The sequence below is a fragment of the Myxine glutinosa genome, chromosome 7 (assembly GCF_964187855.1).
Source record: "Myxine glutinosa chromosome 7, kmMyxGlut1.1, whole genome shotgun sequence".
Lineage (NCBI taxonomy): Eukaryota > Metazoa > Chordata > Myxini > Myxiniformes > Myxinidae > Myxine > Myxine glutinosa.
This window is the reverse complement of record NC_136267.1, coordinates 65,528,607-65,546,781: the sequence shown is the minus strand read 5'-3', so window position 1 is coordinate 65,546,781 and position 18,175 is coordinate 65,528,607. Positions and strand designations below refer to the sequence as shown.

General features: G+C 43.1%; 1 protein-coding gene across 15 annotated transcripts in view; it reads right to left on the bottom strand.

The window, feature by feature from the left end:
* MCTP1 (multiple C2 and transmembrane domain containing 1) overlaps positions 1-18,175 on the bottom strand; it is a 264,386-nt gene that overhangs the window by 158,551 nt on the left and 87,660 nt on the right. For all 15 annotated transcript variants that reach the window (XR_013624092.1, XM_068122490.2, XM_068122489.2 and 12 more), the window contains one exon: positions 11,755-11,854. Coding sequence is in view for 14 of the 15 variants with exons in the window: in XM_068122490.2 (XP_067978591.2) it covers positions 11,755-11,854 (100 nt within the window). In the remaining variant the exon portion in view is untranslated. The remainder of the gene's footprint in view (positions 1-11,754; positions 11,855-18,175) is intronic.

The following is an 18,175-nucleotide window of genomic DNA, read 5'->3' as shown; positions in this document are numbered from 1 at the left end:
TCTGTATGGTACCGACCGGTCAATTTGGGAGGTCTGGCTCATAGCCTAGAGGGGGAAGCACACAAACACAACATTTGAGAGCAGGGACATCGGGAGATCTGTGGGAGGGAGAGGGCTTGGGGGAGTAGGCGTAGGAATTGGTGGGAGAGGGAGGGGGTGGGAGAAGTATAAAACACAAGGACACTGCAAGGACTTCCAGGAAAGAAGTACTTCCAGGCATTACTTGCCAATCTGACGGGCACTTGAAGTTTCTGCCATCTTTCCCATGTTGACCGATTTAGTTTATCCCGAACCCCGAGAGGGGAAAAAAATAATGAAGGTAATCGCCTTGCTTGGCCAATCTCACCTATCAAGACACTCCGGCAACAGAGGTGTTTCATACTACTGATCAGGTGCTGTATCGTCTATCAGGTGGTCAATTTATCCTTAAGCCGGTTATCCACGGGATATTAATTCTGGTCATTTCAGTTCCTGTCTTCAATTATTGCTTTCGGTTTGGGGCGAGGCTGGTACAGGCCACAGTATAATGATGTAGATTAATAAGATGTTAATAAACATAGCCTCATGAAGGTACGTGGGAATTAGAGAAGCCCTAAAGTGGTCCGTATAGCCCCTCCCTCTCATGTTTAACTGGTGATATCTCTTTTTGTTGTTTCTATGCAGAGGCCAAGGGTCATGGGATGCCTCAACAATTCAGAGGCCAGTTGAAGGCACACTGACAAGAGGGCAAAGGGATACAGACATAACCTGAACTTTACTGGAAAGCAATGACTGCACGTGGTGGTTATAAATGTTTGTTTCATTTCCGCATCATGAACTGCAAGATCATTCCCAACTTGTATCATTCGTTTTCTAAAATGTAGTAATATTTATTTAATACTTACATTGCACAAAGCAGAAAAGAGACAGAATTCATGTTGACGGATGAAAACATAAAATGTTACCACAAACTCAAATGCTCCATGAACATGAAATGTTCCATGAACCTCTCACCCTGTAAAAATACATTGGAGTGTGAATTAAAGGATAATGCTTTAATCCTAGAATTACCCTTTGTGACCCTTTTGAATTACCTTTTCTCTCAAGCACCGCTTATGCTGCGGAGGTGATGCAGGTTTGCTATTACTTCTGACTATTTTCTCAAATTGTCAGTTGAACAGGCGACTGTGTCAACGGGTTTCTGTGAAGTCGGTGATAGCATGATGCGGAGTGAGAACGTTACATATTCCGCTGTTTTGATGTGGGAATGCTCCTTTGCTTTTATGAGCGGGAGAAGGGTGAGAGTAAAGATGGGATATATCTTTGGAAGGGGGAGGGGTTGAGGACTTTCAGTAGTAGGTGGGGCTTGGGTGGTTGGAAGGCTTGAGTGCGTGGAGGGGATCGATGCCCTAAGGTTGGGAGGGGAAGGGTGAGGACTTGGGGTTGGGGAAATGGCAAAGATGGGACAGAGTTTGGTGGGGGAGGTTGAGGCTTTTTTGTGGAGGAATTGTCAGAATTGCATGTGTGAGTTTACTCAGAGTAAAAATGTGTGTAGAGGGTAAAGATAGGACAGAGTTTGGTGGGGGAGGTTGAGGCTTTTTGTGGAGGAGTTGTCAGAATTGCATGTGTGAGTTTACTCAGAGTAAAAATGTGTGTAGAGGGTAAAGATGGGACAGAGTTTGGTGGGGGAGGCTGAGGCTTTCTGTGGAGGAGTTGTCAGAATTGCATGTGTGAGTTTACTCAGAGTAAAAATGTGTGTAGAGGGTAAAGATGGGACAGAGTTTGATGGGGGAGGTTGAGGCTTTCTGTTGAGGAGTTGTCAGAATTGCATGTGTGAGTTTACTCAGAGTAAAAATGTGTGCAGAGGGTAAAGATGGGACAGAGTTTGGTGGGGGAGGTTGAGGCTTTCTGTTGAGGAGTTGTCAGAATTGCATGTGTGAGTTTACTCAGAGTAAAAATGTGTGCAGAGGGTAAAGATGGGACAGAGTTTGGTGGGGGAGGTTGAGGCTTTTTGTTGAGGAGTTGTCAGAATTGCATGTGTGAGTTTACTCAGAGTAAAAATGTGTGCAGAGGGTAAAGATGGGACAGAGTTTGGTGGGGGAGGTTGAGGCTTTCTGTTGAGGAGTTGTCAGAATTGCATGTGTGAGTTTACTCAGAGTAAAAATGTGTGTAGAGGGTAAAGATGGGACAGAGTTTGGTGGGGGAGGTTGAGGCTTTTTGTTGAGGAGTTGTCAGAATTGCATGTGTGAGTTTACTCAGAGTAAAAATGTGTGTAGAGGGTAAAGATGGGACAGAGTTTGGTGGAGGAGGTTGAGGCTTTCTGTTGAGGAGTTGTCAGAATTGCATGTGTGAGTTTACTCAGAGTAAAAATGTGTGTAGAGGGTAAAGATGCAACAGAGTTTGGTGGAGGAGGTTGAGGATTTTTTGTGGAGGAGTTGTCAGAATTGCATGTGTGAGTTTACTCAGAGTAAAAATGTGTGTAGAGGGTAAAGATGGGACAGAGTTTGGTGGGGGAGGTTGAGGCTTTTTGTGGAGGAGTTGTCAGAATTGCATGTGTGAGTTTACTGAGTAAAAATGTGTGTAGAGGGTAAAGATGGGACATAGTTTGGTGGAGGAGGTTGAGGCTTTTTGTTGAAGAGTTGTCAGAATTGCATGTGTGAGTTTACTCAGAGTAAAAATGTGTGTAGAGGGTAAAGATGGGACAGAGTTTGGTGGAGGAGGTTGAGGCTTTTTTGTGGAGGAGTTGTCAGAATTGCATATGTGAGTTTACTCAGAGTAAAAATGTGTGTGTGCGTGTGTGTGTGTGTGTGTGTGTGTGTGTGTGTGTGTGTGTGTGTGTGTTTGTGGGGTGACGCAATCACCATACAGCTAATGTGCTCATTATTCTTCAAAAAGTGGGACATCATGGATACCACAACTAAAAACTTAATGCCGTCTTCCGGGAAACATAAAAACGAAATCTATAAATAAATAAACAATGTTTTATATACCCTTCCCCTTCCCTTCCTTCCTCGTTGAGCAGAAAGACCAATAGTGATTGTACAGTACATGGTTTATCCCCTGATGTGCATTTCTCTCACCTCTTTGAGCTGGAGGGAACAGGACAATTAATGGAAAAGTTGTGAATGATATAAACGTATCATCTACGCACAAGTCTAGATAGTGTAAGGAGGCCAGAATACTTTGTTGCTTAATTATTTTTTATAATTTATTTCGTTCCTGCATTGGACATTCTCCCATAAAGTTACTCAGAGGAAGTGCGAATGCCCGAAACGTCAGCTTTACTTTGCTTCCCAGAGTCGTTAGCAGGCCTTGTCAACTCCGAGTTGATGAAATCTGTCATCCCCATGAAGTTGACTTTCTCCATTGGTCCCAGTGAATGGTGTAGTTAAACCAAATGTGAGGGTTAAATATTATAAACCTTCCATGAGTGTTCAAGCAATCAAAACGTGGAGCACAAATCCGACAGTTCATCGTCAGCTGAAGAATGGAACCCAAACTAGACAGCTGAGAGGTCGGACAACCATAGATGTCTTCATTAGGAAAATTATTGCTGATTCTGAAAATGGCCGACAACTTTCGGTGCCTCCGAGAAACGCATAATGTGTCATATTAAACTAAACACTTGAATCTTGAAAAAGCACAATAAATGAGACAGACCTCTTAAGGGTTTATGTTCTGGATGAGTCCACAAAAGGAAGCAAACTCAGGAATGAATAAAAACATCATGCCACTCCATATGTCAGATTTCATCGTCATGTCCTCGGCATGTACATAGTTGATGTGGAATCCATAAGACAACTCAGACAATGAAAATGCTGCCAAAACCGAAGCAATATGTATTGTGTGTAAAACAGATGCTGAGCACATTATATTTTGTAAATCACACATCTGCCAGCAGTAGATTTACTCATACTTCCAATTTCAGGGAAAAGCTGTGCTGTTTGATTGCCCGGCCTGACAAATCCACATAAGACCCATGACATATTGTCTCAGCAGCACATGAATGATCCTTCAAATTTCTCACCTCCTACTCCCACACTCCTACTCCCTTGCTTATTCGCTCCCCTTTCCTTTCACACATACATATACCCTCTTGTTATCCCTGTTTCATGTATCCGCGGTGCATTTACACATTTCCTGCAGCCTCAATATCCAACAACGCAGGTGTCTTTCTTTCTAGCCCTCCCACAGTCTGACAAGCTACAGACTCGCCTCGATGGTTTACTTCCAATTCCAGGTCTTGCAAGTAAAACCCTCAACGTGGGAAAGAATAAAGGACCTTAAGGGCTTTCAGCTGTTGTTCTTGTACTTTGTGTGCAGCACAAGGCTGCAGAGCAGCATTATTGACTGAGGGCACATATGGCTGTGCCGCGAATGCAATGCCTTCTAAAGTTTGGGGGCAGGAAGTCGGAATTTGTGCAAGGTGCTGGTGATAGCTAACCGACACCACGTGGGATCTTTAATGTCAACCACGAAATGCCGGCAGACGGGACGCCAAGATTAACATCCATCCGAGGGATTGAAGAATCAACCTGCCTGTAAAACACCGGGATGACGTGTTTATAGCTGGGTTGGAATTCAACCCCATGCTAGATGGCTTACAGGCCATTTTACCAGTACATATATATATATATATAAATAGGTATATGTATATACACTAAATGTCCAAAAGTATGCGGACACCTAATTAGTGGATTCGGCTGTTTCAGCCACACTCATTGCTGACAGGTATATATAATAATCAATCACACAGCCATGCAATTTCAATAGAAAAGCATTGGCAGTAGAATGGGCCATACTGAAGAGCTCAGTGACTTTCAACGTGGCACCGTCATAGGATGCCACCTTTCCAAAAAGTCAGTTCGTCAAATTTCTGCCCTGCTAGAGCTGCTCCGGTCAACTGTGAGTGCTGTTGTGAAGTGGAAACGTCTAGGAGCAACAACAGCTCAGCTGCGAAGTGGTAGGCCACACAAGCTCACAGAACGAGACCGCCGAGTGCTGAAGCGCGTAGCGCATAAAAATCGTCTGTCCTCAGTTGCAACACTCACTACCGAGTTCCAAACTGCCTCTGGAAGCAACGTCAGGACAACAACTGTTCGTCAGAAGCTTCATAAAATGGGTTTCCATGGCCGAGCAGCCACACACATGCCTAAGATCACCATGCGCAATGCCAAGCGTCGGCTGGAGTGGTGCAAAGCTCGTCACCATTGGACTCTGGAGCAGTGGAAACACGTTCTCTGGAGTGATGAATCACGCTTCACCATCTGGCAGTCGGATGGACGAATCTGGATTTCGCGGACGCTACCTGCTTGAATGCATAGTGCCAACTGTAAAGTTTGGTGGAGGAGGAATAATGGTCTGGGGCTGTTTTTCATGGTTCGGGCTAGGCCCCTTAGTTCCAGTGAATGGAAGTCTTAACGCTACAGCATACAATGACATTCAAGACGATTGTGTGCTTCCAACTTTGTGGCAACAGTTTGGGGAAGGCCCTTTCCTGTTTCAGCATGACAATGCCCCTGTGCACAAAGTGAAGTCCATACAGAAATGGTTTGTCGAGATTGGTGTGGAAGAACATGACTTGCCTGCATAGAGCCCTGACCTCAACCCCATCGAACACCTTTGGGATGAATTGGAACACCGACTGCGAGCCAGGCCGAATCGCCCAACATCAGTGCCCGACCTCACTAATGCTCTTGTGGTTGAATGGAAGCAAATCCCCACAGCAATGCTCCAACATCTAGTGGAATGCCTTCCCAGAAGAGTGGAGGCTGTTATAGCAGCAAAGGGGGGGGGGGGGGGGGGGGACCAACTCCATAATAATGCCCATGAATATGGAATGAGATGTTTGACGAGCACATGTGGGTGTAATGTTCGGGTGTCCACATACTTTTGGCCATGTAGGGTATGTGTATATATATATATATATATATGTATATATACTGAAACGCAAAAGAAACTTACCACCTTTGAAACCTTTAAATATCAACAATAACACTGCGTGTAGTAAATGTGTGAACTTATTTGTGGACAATAGTGTCCTCACTGTCAGACAAAACGGTCATGGATGGTCACTTGAACCTTCAATGGTCACTTCATAGCACAGCTGTTGAACAGCCGTTTTGACTGTCAGTGATTAGCCAAGGGGTACGGGATGATTTTAATGAGCTGCACGTGATGTCTTGATATTGGCTTTAAAAAGGCCAGTGCAAAATGGGCATTTTGACCAAAAAATTTGACCATTTTGACCAACTTCAAAAAGACCGAAAATGCAAAAGAAACTTATCACTTGTTTGAAATGTAATAAAATTGTAACAGTTCAAAATAAAACAAACCAACAATTGCTAATTGAAACATTGGCATTTTATTGATGACATGTCAAGTTTTTGACCAAGATACACCATCTCATCAGTTTGTTCTACAGTACAGAACAGCACAGGGTGCAATGTCAGTCCCCTTTCAATAGCGTGTGTGGCCTACATTGTTTTGGATACAAGCAGTGCATCGTCGGCGTATACTGCCTACCAGTCTTTGGATGGATTGCTGCTGGATTCTGTCCCACTCAGTCCTCAATGTCTGAAGCAGCTCTGCCCATGTCCTGGCCCTGCCAACTACGCGTCTCCCAAGCTCATCCCACAGGTGCTCTATGGGATTCAGGTCAGGGGAGAACGCAGGCCACTGCATGGTGTTGATGTTCTCGCCTTGGAGAAATGCAGTGGTAAAGCGAGCAGCATGGGGACGAGCATTGTCATGCTGAAAGGTTCTCAGTTCTGGGTGGTCTAGCAGGAATGGCAGCAGATGAGGTCGCAGGATGTTATCCACATACCGCTGGGTGTTAAGATTCCCATCCACAACCACCAGTGGCATCCTGTACCGGCCTGATATGGCGGCCCACACCATCACACTTGGGCCACCCCACCTGTTGGCTTGACGCACGCAACAATCGGCATATTGCTCGCCAGTTCTTCTCCAGACACGCTCACGCCCATCAGGACTGTCCACACAGAACCTTGACTCATCGCTGAAAGCGACCTCGTTCCACTGCGCCAAGGTCCACCGCTGATGCTGCTGGCACCATCTCTGTCGGTTGCGGCGATGGGCAGCCATCATCACGGGGCCTCTGTATGGTCTTCTGGCAGTCAGACCATAGTCATGCAGTCGTCTTCGTGCAGTATCATTGGAGATCCGTGGTTTGCATGCCCCGGAGTTTCTGCCGCAGTGCGGGATGCTGGACGGAATCGATCCCGCAGGTGACTTCGGACCATCTGGCTGTCCTGCCTTGCAGTGGTGTCTCTTGGCCTCCCTGATCGAGGTCTGTCATCTGCAGAGTTGTGGAGGGTGTCTCTGTCCACCAGGGCCGATATCGTCTGGTGTGAACAGCCAAGGCGACGTGCCACCTCACGGTAGCTCAGTCCGCCTTGCAGCATGCCCAGGGCACGCTGCCGTTTATCCCTTGACAATCGTGGCATGTTGATTGAAATGCCCATTTTGCACTGGCCTTTTTAAAGCCAATATCAAGACATCACGTGCAGCTCATTAAAATCATCCCGTACCCCTTGGCTAATCACTGACAGTCAAAACGGCTGTTCAACAGCTGTGCTATGAAGTGACCATTGAAGGTTCAAGTGACCATCCGTGACCGTTTTGTCTGACAGTGAGGACACTATTGTCCACAAATAAGTTCACACATTTACTACACGCAGTGTTATTGTTATTATTTAAAGGTTTCAAAGGTGGTAAGTTTCTTTTGCGTTTTCGGTCTTTTTGAAGTTGGTCAAAATGGTCAAATTTTTCGGTCAAAATGCCCATTTTGCACTGGCCTTTTTAAAGCCAATATCAAGACATCACGTGCAGCTCATTAAAATCATCCCGTACCCCTTGGCTAATCACTGACAGTAAAAACAGCTGTTCAACAGCTGTGCTATGAAGTGACCATTGAAGGTTCAAGTGACCATCCATGACCGTTTTGTCTGACAGTGAGGACACTATTGTCCACAAATAAGTTCACACATTTACTACACGCAGTGTTATTGTTGATATTTAAAGGTTTCAAAGGTGGTAAGTTTCTTTTGCGTTTCAGTATATATATATGTATGTATGTATGTATGTATGTATGTACTGTATATATATATTTCACCTGGGGGTGATCATGTCTACAACAGCTGTTTAAACTCTGCTTCTGATCAAGATCAATTTGATTTTGTAGTTTATAGTAATTATATTATTTACTGATGGTGTAATCCTTGACTATTACCATTACAGAAATTTAAATTTGATCTGATGAGATTTTTTTTCATGGTATGAATGAGTCACCATATTAAACAAGCATTCTGATTATTGCGCTGCAATACATGTCCCCTACCCGCAGTCTGTCGTCCAGAAAACTGTTGGGGAAATTACCAAGGGTTATTTGCCCACAGGTTCTGAATCGTTCCCAATCGCTAATTACCTCAGGACGGGCTCATTCGCACTCGCGACTTCGATTTATACACCTTGCAGACAGGTTAGCAGAAGCACGACAAAATAAGTTGTTGATAAAGAACCTTTCGAGTCTGACAGACTGACGGACTGACAGACGGAGGGACGGCGTGCAAACCTCTGGTCCCCCCCGGTGTACACCGGTAGGGGACTAATAACAAGACTGATCAAAAGGAATAACAGGTGGTTATTCAAAGTTTCAATATTATACATTCAAGGTAAACCAACCCAAATCCTCAAATCTTAAGACAGGTGTCAGGTGACTGGTCATGTGATTTGACAAGTAAGTTTGTGTGACCATCGGAAGGCAAGACAATAAAGTTTATCTTAGCTATTTCAACAGCAGCAATATCTGTGTAAAGAGTCTCAGATTGCTTATAAAATGCACCAATACCCAAACATGTGTGTTTGAACAGTTGTTTGTTCTGGAGATTAATCAGTTTATTAGTTAAAGTTTTCCATTAAGACCTGTACACAATATTTTACATGATGACAAATTAGCAACCCTACCTCCGCCCTCCATCCCCACCAAAGAAAAAAAAAAGTCATTCCTATATTCAAGATTTTCTATTCTTAATAACTCTATCTGAAGTGGTATTTGCAGTGTAGGGAAACATAAGCAAGATGCACAAAGGGGCAATATAAAAACAACTAAAACGGCACTCGGTAGAGCGCACACCTCCGCCAGGTTGAACAGTTGTAACCCACTGATAGGCGGGATCTGGGTCCGGGCCTAAACCAAAATCTAATCAGCTTGTTCTTGCCACCCACCGGACTCATCCACCATGTTTTGTCATAATACATCCACAATTTTTTTTAATTTCATGCTATATATCATTTTTGGCAGCATCTCTCAATGGTGAAGAATCAGTTGAAAATTTAAAAATTATTTTATCCAGATCCAGATCTTCACTAAAGTCGAATCAATTCGTCCTTTTATCACACACACATCCTGTCCACCAGGTTTTGTCCGAATCCATCCATAATATTTTGAGATATCGTGCTATATATCATTTTTCGCCCTATCTTCCAATGGTGAAGAATCACTTTAAAATTGTAGTAGCGGATTCGGATATTCATTAAAATCTAATCAGTTCATCCTTGTCTGTCCACCAAATTCCTGTAAATGTCCACCAAATCGAACCTGTCCACCAAATGTCGTCTAAATCCATCCATAACATTTTGAGATATCCCGGTCATGCAAGGCAGACAAACAGACATGGGTGAAAACACAACCTCCATCCACCTTTGGCGGCAGAGGTAAAAAGGGTTGAAGAACATTTTTTGGTTTCATTTTTTTTTCTTTTCTGTATACAAGATTGATGCTCGTGTAAGAGCAAACATTAATCACGTTTTTTTTAAACGGACACACAAAACACCATAAAGGGAGCGGGAGACAAGATGGGGAGAGAGAGGGAAGCACACAAGTACAACAGCAGAGAACATGGACATCGGGAGATCTGCGAGAGGGAGAGGGCTTGGGGGTAGGAGGCATGGGGAGGGGGGGAGGAGGGGTTGGGTGAGGTATAAAACACATGGACACTGCTCTAGTGCTCTAGGACTTCTAGGAAAATAAGTTTGTATTTGAAAAAAGTGAATAGTGTATTTTATAGTACTAGGGCGTGCCCGTACGTGGGTGCAAAAAAACATGCGTGCAAACAACAACAACAAAAAAAAACTTTGAAACCACGTGGCAGTAACGACCACAGAACCCCCCCCTCTATTTACATGAAATGGTTTGGTCCATTCGCAAAGCCAAAGCGAACGGCTTGCGAGTACGGTAGAACCCCCCCCCCCCTCTATTTACATGAAATGGTTTGGTCCATTCGCAAAGCCAAAGCGAACGGCTTGCGAGTACGGTGACCATACCTTGGGAACCACTTGTCCGATTAATTTCAAACCTTGAAAAGGCACATCCTCGGGTCCCCAGCAATATACCTGGCAAGTTTCAAGTATATCGGACCCGTGGTTGTCGAGAAACAGCGGTCACAGACAAACACACACACATACACACAGAGATTACTGGAATTATAGATAGACTAGGACGTGCCCGTACGTGGGTGCCCGTTCCTTGCCAAAAAAAATAAAATAAATGTCTTCGCCCATGCATGCATGGGCGTGCCCATGGGCCCATGGGCGTGCCCGTAAGTGCGTGATGTGACCGTACAATGAATGTATCGTCCCGACGCCGCAGCTCGGATGGCGCTGCAGTTAATCAGGCCTGTATCGGCAGAGTTATTATAAACGTGTACTACAATCGATCGTACCTTACAGCGTCTGCTCGCCACGTTCAGCATCAGTACGTCGTCACTATGACTATCCGTAAGTCCGGAAGTGACGTCCTCATTTGACTGTCCGGAAGGTCGCATATCGCAGTTACGATGATTCGCAAATTAGTTTTAATTAGTTTTAAAACATAGTTTAACGCCAACATAGCGCCAACATAGTTTGCCAACGTGAAATAAATGAATACGCTCTCAAATGTGCCGTCCGAGGCAGAGTCTGTTCGCCACGTTCGGCACACGTGATAGCTCGCTGCTCTCTGATTGGTTGAATCGTTTTTTGGACATAGCTCGGTAACTACTTCTCCGATTAATATGAAACCTTGAAAAGGCACATCCTCAGGTCCCCAGCAATATACCTGGCAAGTTTCAAGTATATCGGACCCGTGGTTGTCGAGAAACAGCGGTCACAGACACACATACACACACACAGACACACACACAGAGATTACTGGAATTATAGATAGATATATGTGTCGTATATATTTTATTTATTTATTTACTTCTATTTTATAGTATATATGTTGTCATGGGGACCGTCATGGGGAGAACATTGTCATGGGGACCGCAAGGCTAACCCCCACTCTTGTAGGGAAAATGGCCTTAAAATGCTGGTTGTTGTTGGTTGGTTGTTGTTGTTGTTGTTGTTGATAGTATATATATGGCTCATGGAGGAACTTTTACAGGAAGCATTTGCAGGACAAAGACAGGAGGAGACATCATTGTAATGATTAATAAAAATTTGGAGACAAATGGACAAATCAATGCAGTGTATATGATTTTAACCGAGGATCCCAGCATTATGGGAGATATGCGACATAGACAGATGGCAATTTGAAACAGCGCTACACCACCTTTAGCCACTTACAATGGCTTTAGCTAATGATAATGGACCTGCTTCACTCCATCGTCACCTTTGGCCTCTCTGCAGTTAGAGAGAGGAATATTTCATTTATTGCCAAAGCTTACTCAGGAAAGAAACTATGGTAAGATTTGAGTGCAGCTGTGCGCTTACCTCCCCTGTCACGCACCACCAGTGACCTCCCCTCACGTAGGCGGATCCGAACTTGGCGTGGACCCAGCCTTGGCGCCAGCTCCATCTCCTGCCCGTCAACCTGGCATGCATGAGAAGAGCGTTGATAAAAGCACTTGGGAGAGAAAGGTGGCTTACGGGATATTTTGTGCGCATTGTCTGGAGCGCAATGCCTTTGTTCAACTTGTGCCAGTTCAAGTTACAATGCAAATAGGAACAAAGCAACTCATGCCAAAACTCTTGGCAACATATCAGATTTTCCCATAACCATCTACATCCTGCCATGTTATAATATACATATGTATAGACATAAAAACACACCCACTCATGCACGCACACATGCACGCACACATGCACGCACACAAGTTGGATCACATAATCAAAATCAAGTATATTTAGACTTTAACAAAACATGTTGAAGATTGATGTTAAGAGCTGTAGTGAAAAATTAAACCAACAATGCAACATAGCGATGATAGGCCAAATGGCCTCATTTCCTTGTTTAAGGTCATATTGCTTGGTCGTTTATATGGGAAGGTGAATATGGATGTGTTCAGAGTGCTTGAATTAGCTCAAGAGGAGCAGCAGGGGATAGGAATAAGGAAGTTAGCCAATGTACATTGAGAACTTTCAAGGATATATGCAATCCTCTAAAGAAGTATGACGACATCAAATTTGTCCGGAGTTACAGACTCTCAAAGGAATCATTTTATTGGTTGTTAAATCTAGTGCAACTGCTGAATCTAATGAACTAGATCAACCTACAATGAGAATCAACCTCCAACCTATACACCAGCTGAAGTACCCGGCGCTGCCCGGAGAAAATTCAGTGAAATACTACAATATTTAAATTTGTGTTTTTGCCAACAAATCACTCCAACCTCAATATGCGATCTTCACAATACATATTACTCAATCTCTAAAGGGGAAAACAAAGGCAGTGTATAAGCAACATACTCGCTCGAGGCCTGAACACTGAGGTGTTATAATAAACCTGTGTAAAGCTTATAGGTGCACGTGTAAACACAATAACAAGAAAAAGAGCAATCAGAGATTGCAAACCCTCGCCAGGATGTATTTTCAGTGGTTCTTAAGGCTTTTGTGTTAAAAACAAATATGGCAGCCGAATCACGTGACCGATGACGTCATCGTTATTTTTTTTTCCAAACAAATTTATTCCTAGATTATGCTCAAGAAATTTCATCATGATCGGATGAAGTTTTGTACTTGTCGAATTATGACGTCGTAATGGAGGCAACTATGACATCATCATTAACGTATTTTATTCCCCATGGAGAGTTCTTTACAATGAGCCATGTCTCAATTTTATCTAATCAGCACTTTCGGAGATATAGAGGTGCAAAGTTTTTCGATTTTTCCAAGATGGCGGCCGAACCACGTGACCTATGACATCATAATTATCATTAAAAAATTATACAGGTGGAGTTGCACCTATGGTGAAAATTTCCTGTCAATCGGACCAACGGTTGCAGAGAAAATCATATTTATTCTGTGCGGACAAACAGACAAACAGACAAACAAACGAACGGACTCAAATGCAATACCCTCTCCTCTGGCGAGGGTAATTAAATTTGTTATATTAATGAACAGGTTTGTAATAATTAACTGGTATAAGTGGAAACATAATGCACACAGACCAGGAATCAAACCCAGGTCTTCCTGTGAACCATATCAGCACTCTGCCTTTTGAGCTATCTGGTTGACATCCATTGAGCAGATAATTCTCCAACATATAGAAATGCCACTCTCTTCCCGCTGCTGCTTCCAGGGCACTCACTGCGAACTATAGGAACAGTGACAGCCTATCCACCAGAGGATCTTCCCTGGGTATTACTAACACATATGCAAAAGTTGGTGGAGATCAGACCAGCCCTGTTCTGTCGCTTTGCTGATGGATTCAATGAAAAGACAACATGTTGTACTTCATAAACATTCCAATATATCCACTGTACTATTTGCCCGAGGTCATCTTCCATCTGTTTGGAAATCAGTTAACATCTTATTTGCGCCACATCCCATGTTTAAGTGTTGTGCATAGAAGGTACGCTAGAGGGGGCGTGGTGAAGAGGAGGAGGAGTTCCGGGAAAAGGACGGTGCGTGGAGAGGATTGGAACGGGACGTGCGTTCGATGTTGGATTGCATAAAACAGTTGGACCTTACTGAATTTTTCTTACTGAACTTTATGACACAACAAGTGTCTATATCGACCCGATGGCCCTCCCTTCCTTGCTGCATCCATGTCCTAGGCCCTCATTTCTTCCTTCACACCCCATGCCCTCCTTAATTCCTTCACTTCCTCTTCTCCTTGCTTCCTTCATGCCCCGCATTCCCCTTACTTCTCCCCTGCACCCACCCCCTCTTTTCTTTTCCCCTTGTTTCCCGGACCTTCTATTCTGCCCTTGCGTCCTGCACCCAGTTTTTGAAGCATATATAAACAAACAAACACAAATTGAGCTTTATACACTATATTTTCTCATCTAATATATAAAGCTCATCTTTATTTGGGTGGTGTATAAAGCCAACAGACCACTGCCGCGATCACTCCCGAAAATCGGTACAACTCATACATGAAGGACAAACATGCCTACTACTTATGTGCAGGTATAATACTCTGTGGTTGTATACCTGGGATAATTCCAATAGCACTGGGCCATAGGTTAACACCTCAGGCCTGAGGCTTACTGCCATTGGGGCTTCACTTACTAAATGTTATTTTAGGTCACAATGCTAAATATAGGGTTTTCTTTAATTAAATGGTCACCTTGCACTGCAAACCTTGTAATAATCTTCAAGTCATATAGTTAACAGACTGTTAATCCATAAAGTGCATTGGGCCACAACTGTGGCCGACACGCACAGGTCGACCGTGCACGATCGTAACCCAACCAAATATGGTCATTATATGGGCGTGTTCTGTCCACTATTTGTATGCAAATGAGTTTAAACTGGCATCAACCCAAATAACGAATCATGACCTTTCTTGCAATGTATAATACCCAGGGTAGGGTAACTTTTGATAGCTTGCTTCTAATTAGTGGAGAAAAACCGATCACAAAAAATCTTTTCTGGCCAACTAACCAGTAAATCCAGCACTTTATGGGTGAGACAAATCAATTGCATGTTGTGTTTATATGTTTAAAAAGTATCTCATTTGGTATTATGCTCTTCTTTTGGTTGAATGAGCTTTTCCCTGCGTGCGCGGCTTTTTAAACGCAGCACGGGATGCGGCCGCCGGAAACGGGAGACAGCTGAATGTATGGACAGACACCATGGTTTGGATTATATAATATATGACAGGATGACGTATTCACCTTCAGATAAGTGGATTGTGTTTCATGAGTTTTGCTTCCATAAGACTTTGAAATTGAATGTGAAAGTCGCTACGCAGATTATGACAGAATGTTTTTGGCTCTTGTTTTGATAGCAGCATACAGTATCTATGTTGATTTTTAAAATACTAAAGTTGTATTCTGCAACCTGCAAATCAACACTATTATAAAAAAAGAATATTTATGGAAGAAAAAAAAAAGGAAGAAGCTTATCAAATTCACATGCACAACTTGAAAGGTATGTGGGCCAACCGCACTTGGTTTCCTCATTTCCGTAAAACCTCAACCATCCAACATAACCCTTGTCAAGAGACCGTTTCAGCACACTGCTGCTCTGTAAAGAGTATGGTACTTTGTTGATAAAGAGTGACTCTGAACTCCTTCAAGACTTCACTCATTCCAACATGCCCTGGACGAGATGGACAATTTTATGTACATGGGTATGTCCAATTATTATTTGGGGGCTGGGTGGTGGAGGTGGTTGTAGAGTGAGGAATGAACAATAACAGACTTTGTAGTTTCCCAATTCACCTTTTTAAGGAGGCATTCTCACAGACATCACACTCACTAAACATTTATACAAAAGCTTCCTACCATTCTGGCCAATATCCATGTAATCCTCTTGAAAATGCTTCTTGACATCTATCTAACTCAAATGTAAACATATAGCTACTGTTTCTGCTGCTCCTACCTTTCGAAGGAGACTATTCCATCCATTTACTACCATACTCTCTAAATGAAAGACCCCTGCCTTACTACCTACTCCAGCTCTCCTCTTCATTAATCTAATGCCATGGTCCTTGATCATAATTCCCACCCATTACTACGAAGTACAAACCGCATGGTGGAGCAGTTGCAGCCTTTTCACTCAAATGATATACGTACACATCATTAAATCCAAAATGAAATAAAGTTTATTTTTATTTTACTTCAGCGACATTTTTAAAAGATAAACTCTATAAGAAGCCAACATTTAAGAACAACCTCTCTATTTGATTCTATCATATAAATTACCATAACTCTTGTGAAGGAAAACTTAGGAATTAGTTATATTCTCCATTAGTGGTCCAAACACAAAGTCTCTAATCTATCTCTCACTTAACTTTAATTCAAGTTACACCTGTGGCACTTTGATTAAATATTAATATACTGTAGTAGTAAAAAGCCCGTCAAAAATGACGGGTTGGAACAATTTATTTGACGGTGCAGCCACGTGAGTGTGCCAAAATCTGAAGCCTTGGCCTGGTGTCAGGCGTGCTTATATCTTCATTATTTATTAGACATTCTCCAGACGTAAATGAATACTCGTTTTACTCTGCGCATGTTGCGCATCACGTGCAGCGAATTTCACCTACCTGTGCCTTATATTTATTGTTATTTAATAAAACACTTCTGTACACCGCCTTTGAGGCCCGGTTTGCGAGCCACCGTCTACAGTTCCAATATAAGAGACATAATCTCTCTTATGGAAAATGTTTTTCAAGTTTGTTTTATCCTCAAAAAAACAGACCGTAGTGAACACACATTCGTGTTAAAAGATTGGCCTTTAAAATCTACCCTTATGAAGGCGGACAGACATCTGTACAAACACACAAACTGAACATTGTGTTTTAGATGTAGGCACTGTATAGCAAAACCCACATTTATAGGCAATCGCTTGATTACCTGTTTAATTAGCAAAAATATTTGTCAAATTATTGTTTGGAAGTTGGTAATGTAAAATAACCTCTATACTAAGCTCCCTCTCTTTTGGGTCCATCTTTACTAGGTAGGAGGTGACGTATGACAGAGTTTAGGAGACAGCAGATAATGCATTCAAGTTTATCTGTTATAGTCCAACCACAGTTCCCCAATTCCAATACGAATCTTAACAATTGAAGATCGATCAATCAGAATCTTAACAATCAGATGATTTTGATAATTGGAGGTAGGCCTTTCAAAAGGATTAGGCACCAAAAGCACACAATTCGGATAGATCAGCCCAGGACACTACCCATTCTCACTCCCGTAAGATAAAGTACCCGAAAATGGCCAGGTGATAAGCAAGGCACAATGGCCAAAATAGTAGTTTCACAAAGCAACCTGAGCGCCGTGGCCTCCTTTCCGCCTTCCATGCTGGTTTGCACGCCTGCACATTTCCCTGCCTGACGCCTGCACATTTCCCTGCCTGACGCCTGCACATTTCCCTGAGGTCGTTGTGGTATTCAGCAGCATGGCAATACCAAGATCCGTGTACGATTCCACCTTTGTGCCCCAAGCGTGTGAAGACGCCCACGAATCGCGTTCGGCAATGTCCCATTATACCATGCATCACCTCTGCCTACCATCAATTTCATCCCATCGGACCCTGCAAGTCTGCAATATCACAACACCCCCAGAAGAAAACCGCTTCTTTAATTTGAAGGCGATGGAATTTTTATCCCGTAAGAAATCCGGCATCTCTGCAGGAACCGCATTGATTCTGGCAGTGTTGCCACCTTGCTGAAAATGCCTCAAGTGTTCCAGAAATATATTCTGTGGCCTCATAAAGCCTACCTGATAGGCAAGGTGGTAACAATTGCAGTTCATTAGTTATCAAAATACACTTTACTATATTTGTCTTTGCCATATTTTTAAGATCTGCAAACATATATTTAATGCCTTTTTCTGGAGTATTTACTAATGTTGTCTGCGCCTGTACAAAATCCCTGCTACAAGTGCAAGTTTTTATGAAATTGAAAGAGATATCCAAAGGATGATAGCTCTCCTTCAAAATTAAAATGCAACGTGTCATGGATATAGAAATGATTCTGAAATGTAACGTTTCACAGAAGGGCAAGGAAGTAAGATAATAGAGTGGGACAAAGGCTGGCCTGATAGCTGAGAGATATGTACACTCACCTCAGAGCTGCCTACCTGGCGTTTGAATGTCGATCCAGCTATAAACTGTCATCCTGGTGTTTTTGCAGGTTGATGCATCAATGTGTGTGACGTCCATTGGAAGTGTGTTAAACTGGGTCTCTCATCTGTTAACATTAGATGGTGGACATAAAAGTAGTAGTAGTAGTAGTAGT